Source organism: Pteropus vampyrus, unplaced genomic scaffold, assembly GCF_000151845.1.
Source record: "Pteropus vampyrus isolate Shadow unplaced genomic scaffold, Pvam_2.0 Scaffold705, whole genome shotgun sequence".
Lineage (NCBI taxonomy): Eukaryota > Metazoa > Chordata > Mammalia > Chiroptera > Pteropodidae > Pteropus > Pteropus vampyrus.
The window spans coordinates 499,529-506,634 of record NW_011889486.1 but is presented as its reverse complement, the minus strand read 5'-3'; the positions used below and the strand labels follow the sequence as shown (position 1 = coordinate 506,634).

The window sequence follows — 7,106 nt, the reverse complement described above, 5'->3', positions numbered from 1 at the left end:
GGAGGTTTTATGAATCACTAAAGAGTTTTCAGATTGCTAATCTGGGATAAGGGCAATTCGTTTCTGTTCAGAGTTAGATTCCTGGTCAAGCCTACTTCTTAACTGCATGTATAATCTTCATCTCCTTTCTAATGCCATTTACATGCTGCTTCATTAATCTGTTACCTACTATTTCTCTGGACAAGGAGGCACCTTTTCCCATTTAAATTCCTCAACTCTAGATTTCTCAGACAGATGGTTGCCCTAAAAATAATGAACTTTGAGGCTCGAAACAGTTATTATGAAAGCCTTTCCTAGAGATTCCTCTAATTGTTTATGTTAGCTGTTATGTTGTAGAAAGATCACTAGATTTAAGAGTCAAAACCTTTACAGTTTTGTTACCTATTGGCTGTGCAACCTTGGGAAAATTACTTACCTTCTCTGGGCTCTTAGCGTCCTCACTGGTAAAATGGGAACACTCCATTGGAGTATTGTGGAGATGAAATAACAAGCAGGAAGGCACTTCGCAAACTGTATTTAGACGGTAGGGTAAATGAGCAGAGATGATATCCTGACTCTTTTTTAAATGCTTCAAAGGTAAAGAATCATTAATCATTGAGATTTGTCTTGGTCAGTTTATTTTAGGCGGGTCTCAGAGAATACTACAAGCTAGAAAAGGTACAGAAATCTTTGTGCTAAAATTAAGGGTATAAACTGTAGAGTTTTTTGTCCACAGAGGGTACTAAAGAATTCTGATTGGAGTTGCGAATCCAGTCTTGGGCTAATGTAGCCCCAGGGAGATGCTTTGGGAAGTGGAATCACTGCAAGTTAAATATTCACTTCCCAGGCAAGCCTAAAGCCTGTTTTAAAAGTGTGTGCGGGCCAAACTCAAAGTTGCCTGGGACATTTCAGACTGGCACCATCTTTTCTGGCTGTTTCTGAGGCTACCTAGGGGCCAGAGGTCAGAGTAACTGAAAAGTAAAGAGAGGACTGCAGTTTGCGCATACTCTTAGTGTAGAGGGCGGGCGGGAGGAAACGAAGGGAAGGAGGGCGCTGGGAGCTGAGGCCCCACCTTTCATTCCAGCAAAGTGCACCAGCAGAGCAAGGATGAGTCACAGGCTCGAGCGCTCGGATTCCCATAGGTGAGGAACTGACTCCTCAGACTAAGAAAACGTGGGTGCTCACTCCTCAGCAGTGGCCTTGGCAGGGTGTCGGAGCCCTCAGTCTGCCCGGTCTGGTCGCTGGAGCCAGGGCTGGGTTTCCCTCATGTATGGCAAGAGCCCTACGCGTGCCGTGCTTCTCCTTGGCATACAACTCACAGGTAAGAGCCGGTGGGTTTCACTCAGCATTTTCTCCCTCTTCACCTACCCTGTAAAGCTAGTGAATTGTTTAGGAAGTCACAAGGGGTTTTTTTGGTGACTGAGCTGCAGTTGCAGTTCGCTATAGTTTTGACTTTACTGAAACCAAAGTTGGTGGGTTGTTTTGGGGCAACTGCTTTTGGACAAACAGGTTTAGGTGTGTTTTGGCTGCCAGTGATTCAGGCACAGAGAGGACTTTCAAATCTCAGGTTACAAACCATTTTGTGTGTGGCTACTCTCGATCTCCCACTGCAGGCAGGACTTGGCACTTGGATTTCTGTGTGGGTCTTGTTTGGAACTCTTTGGCAGCACCGGGAAAACCAAGACTGTTAAGGAGAGAGAGAGACACACTGAGGTTTTGAAACTGCTCCAATATGCACATTCTAAATGTAAATAACATGATAAAAAATGCCATGTGATAGAAGGTTTCAAGAGTGCAGGCGAACATAAGCTGTCTGGGGTTGATTAATTCAATTTCTGCAGAAGACTAGGAATAGTATAAAACCCACATGACAAGTATCCTTCCCGGAAAACTCACCCAGTAGGTGACCATTATACACACAATATATATGCTTAAATTGAATACGTGTCTAATTCATGATTAGTTTTGATTTTTTGTTTCTGCTTTGTTTTATTTGCTGATGTTTGTTATTTTGTGGGTACCACAAGGCTAGGGTCATCATGTTGCAGAGAAAGTGAGAGCACTAGGAAGGCTCGCTGTGTGGTATTTTTAGTTGTTATACGAGACGGGAGGGTCAAGGTTGCAAATAAGTAGGCATATGTAGACTCTGGGTGAAGGAAGTTTGAGAGCTGGGACATTTCAGTCCTGTTTTATACCCTATTCAGGCATTTATTTTGGTAGTGTCAGCAGAAGTTCTCTTTTACATACATCCCTAGTTAACCTTTTTCTTTTATTGTAGCTCTTTGGCCTACAGCAGCTGTGGAAATTTACACCTCCCGAGTGCTAGAGGCTGTCAACGGGACAGATGTTCGGTTAAAATGCACTTTCTCCAGCTTTGCCCCTGTGGGTGATGCTTTGACAGTGACCTGGAATTTCCGTCCACGAAATGGGGGGCCTGAGCAGTTTGTAAGTAGATTATTGTCATTTTCTAGGGCACCTTGGTTAAGATAATAAGCCAGTCTATTTCTCCTTGCCCTTCCTCTATTTTTTAGTGACAAGCACAGGGTAAAGTTGGGAAACAATTCCTGGGACAGACACTGACAGAACTAAAAATCTAGTGAAAGGGAAAACAAGAGATTCTTGTGAGAGAGCTGCAGATGGGGCAGTGAGGCTTGCTGGTGTTTCTCTTCTGCTCCCACCGTCTTAGCCACCTTGGCCCAGACACTGAATAAGGCCTTTTGTCATTTCTCCTCTCTAGGTATTCTACTATCATGTGGATCCCTTCAGACCCATGAGAGGGCGTTTCAAGGATCGGGTGGTCTGGGATGGGAACCTTCAGCGTTATGACGTCTCCATCATCCTCTGGAAGCTGCAGTTTGATGACAATGGGACATATACCTGCCAGGTGAAGAACCCACCTGATGTTGATGGGCTGATAGGGGAGATCCAGCTCAGCGTTGTGCAGACTGGTAGGTTATGCAAAGGAAATGGTTTTGGGAAGATTGAGTTTGTAAAAAAGAAAGGGGCAATCTTTTGTGATTATGAGAGTCGAGAGAAGGACCAGCCCTTCAGATATGGAAACTAAAGAGGGAGAGTGAAGAATCCTGGGGTAAAAAGAGAAGGACTTTGTTTGGCTGTGGAAAGAAACAGAAGTAAAGCAAAGGGATCCAGGGAATCTGTTACAAAAATGGCACTGAGATTGTGAAAGGGAGAGGAAGCAACTCTCTGATAAAAGGCTAACAATAGGACTGTTCATTCACTCATTTATTTATGAAATACTTATTGAATACCTACTCTGTGTCAGGTATTATCTCATTTAATCCTCACAACCACTCTAGGAGGCAGATACCAATAATGGTAGCTTTTATTTATTGACTTGTGTTAGGATCTTTGCATGTTTTATTTAATCTTTCTATATTGCATCAGTTTATTGTGCTCTTAGTGCCCTCTCCCATTTTACCACAGAGGAAACTGAAGTTTATAGAGGTCAAGTCACTTGTCCAAAGTCATATTTCTGATGAATGGAGTCATTTAGAACTCAAAACCAAGCATCTTTGGCTACAATATTGTGCTCCAAACCAATGCATTATATTGCCTGCAGTCCTATAAAGGGACAACCTGGAAAAGTGCGCCAGATAATAAAAAGCAAAGTTCATAAAACTTCGAAGTTGTAAATTTGGGTAAATAAATCTTTTTTTCCCCCTCCAGTAATGTGAGAATAATGTAGCAATGACTGAGGATAAAATGAGATAATAAACATAAAAATTTCCCAAACTCTGAATTGTACTGAAAATTATAATAGCTACCATACATTGAGTGTTTATTATGTACAGGCACAGCATGGAACAGTTTATATGAAAAATTTTATTTTTTATAAGAACTCAAGAAATAGATATTGTTATCTCTATTTTATACATTGAGGAAACTGTCGCTAAAAGGTTAATTACCCCAAATCACACAGCTAGTAAATGGTGAAGTGGGTATTTTAACCTAGCTTTCTCTGATGTGTACTCTTAACCAACATACAATATTATTACCCCAAATGGATAAGCCTGTAAAGTGGTGTGATTTCCTGCTTTCATTCTTAGTACCATCCTTTAAGGCCCTATCAATAGAGAGCTGTGTGATCTTGGAGAAGTAATCTTAGTATAGAAAGAAGTAATGTAATGTCTTTGGACCTCAATTTCTTCATCTGCAAAATGAATAGATTAGACAAGAAGACATGGTTCTTAAACATACTGGGATCACTGCTTTTTGAGAATCTAATGAAAGCTGTGGCCTTGCTTCCCAGAAAAAATGTACACACACACACAATATGATAAGAATTTTGTGGGCTTGCGGCCTTCTCTCCCCTCGTCCTCCTTCATGGACTCCAGACTGGGAATCCCTGAGCTGGACATTCTGTTTTTTCTATTTCTGAGGGTTTATTGAAGTTTAAATCAGAATTCAAACTGAAAGAAAGGAGACCTGGGCTTCACAGACCTCTGGGTTCCCTCTTGCATCATTTCCCCACTAGACTATACAGCCCTATGCCATAGTGACATTTTGATCAACAATTGACTATATGCAATGGTGGTTTCATAAGATAATGGAGCTGAAAAATTCCTATCACCTAGTGATGTCACAGCCATCACCACGTCATAACACAAAGATTGCAAAAACTAAGGCGGTGGTTGAGATGGCAAAAACTAACCTTGGGTGGATGAGGATGACATTGAGGAGCTCCTAGAGGTGATTCCTGAGGAACTGACTAATGAAAAGATGTTGGAACTGGAACAGGAACACATAGCTAAAGAAGAGGCAAGAGAAAAGAAAACTGCAGGAGAATACGAAACCCCCAAAAATTCACAGTAAAAGGTTTAGAGGTTGCTTTTACAGATCCCAATAAGTATCTTAAAAAGTTTGAAAGCATGAACCCCAACACCAAAAGGTTTCATTAATAGAGAGGAATGTTCATGGTGCATTATCTGCTTACAAGCAAATCTGTAATGGAAAAACAAACAAACAAACAAACAAAATAAACCAAGCAAACCACCACCAATACATTTCTGAAAAGAGGGACACTTCAGGAAGAGCCTCAGGCAGGTCCTTCAGGGCATATTCCAGAAGAAGGCATCTGTATCGGAGATGACAGCTCCATGTGTGTTATCACCCCTGAAGACCTTCCGGTGGGACAGGATGTGGAGGTGGAAGACAGTGATATTGATAATCCTGATCCCATGTAGGCCCAGGCTAATGTGTGTGTTTGTGTCTTAGTTTTTAACAAAAAGTTTAAAAAGTTAAAAAATTTAAAAATTAAAAATGAAAAAGCTTACAGAATAAAAATATAAATATTTTTGTACAGCTGTACAATGTGTTTGTGTTTTAAGCTAAGTGATACTATAAAAGAGTTAAAAGTAAAAAAAAATTTATCAAGTTTATAAAGTTAAAAAGTTACAGTAAGCTGGTTAATTTATTATTGAAGAAAAATATTTTAAATTTATTGTAGCTTAAGTGGACAGTATTTGTAAAGTCTACAGCAGTAATGTCCTAGGCCTTCAGATTAACTCACCACTTACACTCACTGACTCACCCAGGGCAACGTCCAGTCCTGCAAGTTCCATTCTTGGTAAGTGCCCTATATAGGTATACCATTTTAAATCTTTTATATCATATTTTTATTGTAGTTTTTCTATGCGTAGATATATTTAGACACACAAATACTTACCATTATTATTACTTACAGTATTCAGTGTAGTAACATGCTGTATAAGTTTGTAGCCTAGGAGTAATAGGCTATAACCATAAGCGTAAGTGTGTAGTAGACTATACCATCTAGATTTGTGTAAGTGCACACTTAGGTTTGTGTTTGTACAATGACAAAATTGCCTAATGATGCATGTCTCAGAACATATCCCCATTGTTAATGATGCATGACTGTAGTTACAGATTTACTTCCCAGTGGGCATGTGTTCCTTGAAAGTAGTGTCTTTTTTTTTTTGGCATGCTACTTCCACCAGTACCTAGAACATGGTAGGTCCTTAATAAAGTTGAATAAATGCCTGGCTGAATGGCAAAGGGAAGAGGGATTTAGGGAGAAATAGTTTGGGTCCTAGATTTGATTAGGTCATCAATAATCTTACTCAAATGGCCCAGTGGTTCTCACAATTTTAGCATGCATTGGAATCACCTGGTGGACCTGTTAAAACAGACTGCCAGACCGCACCTGTAATTCTGTAAGTCTGGGGTGGGGTCTGATAATTAGCACTTCAAAGGTCTCAATAATACTGCTGCTGTTCTACATCTAGGACCATAGTCTGAGAACCACTAAAGTAGTCTGTGCGATTTTCCTACTGCTACTGGAGTTTACAAGGTAATACGGCAGGAGAAAAAGAGATTCCACTTAATGATGAACATAATTCCTATTACATGTTTAGCTTTCATCATAGTCTTTCTCCTTTATAGAATTCTAACTTGATCTTTTTTCTCCTTACAGTACGCTTCTCTGAGATCTACTTCCTGACTCTGGCCATTGGCTCTGCCTGTACGCTGATGGTCATAATAGTAATTGTGGTGGTCCTCTTTCAGCATTTCCGGAAAAAGCGATGGGCTGAAAGAGCTCATAAAGTGGTGGAGCTAAAATCGTAAGGCTGGGCAGTTCTGGGATAATCTTCTAATATTTTTTTATGGTGACACTTGGTATTTTTCAATAGGGCTAAATAACTGTTGAACAGATATTCTTCTCTTTGAGGAAATCGTATATAAAAGAATTAAAATTCACAGAATGGATAAAGTAGGGTATGAATTAGTAATTTTACAAAAGGTTTCTTAATTTTACAGAAGATTTCATTATAAGCTTTGTTTATTATGGAGGATTTGATATTATTAAAATCTGCTATGTAAAGCTTTTTTAGGATACTCCTTATTTTTAATGTAAAGGAATACATTTCTAAGAACCACTGGGTAGTCAGCAGAGGCACTATGAATCAATGCCTGGGAAAATCAGCCATACTCATATAAGGTGCTCAAATATTCTTTTATTGAGATGAAATTAACATACTATAAAATTCATCTTTTTACTATTTAATATTCACCACTAATTCCAGAACATTTTCATCATCTCCCAAATATTCACCACTAATTCCAGAACATTTTCATCATCTCCCAAA

General features: G+C 39.6%; 1 protein-coding gene across 1 annotated transcript in view; it reads left to right on the top strand.

The window, feature by feature from the left end:
* Window positions 1-1,050: 1,050 nt before the first annotated feature.
* Window positions 1,051-7,106, top strand: part of MPZL2 (myelin protein zero like 2) — an 11,314-nt gene continuing 5,258 nt past the window's right edge. Inside the window, exons 1-4 of the mRNA XM_023526099.1 lie at window positions 1,051-1,300; window positions 2,258-2,424; window positions 2,717-2,927; window positions 6,434-6,581. Of these exons, the coding sequence (XP_023381867.1) occupies window positions 1,246-1,300; window positions 2,258-2,424; window positions 2,717-2,927; window positions 6,434-6,581 (581 nt within the window). The 5' untranslated portion in view covers window positions 1,051-1,245. The remainder of the gene's footprint in view (window positions 1,301-2,257; window positions 2,425-2,716; window positions 2,928-6,433; window positions 6,582-7,106) is intronic.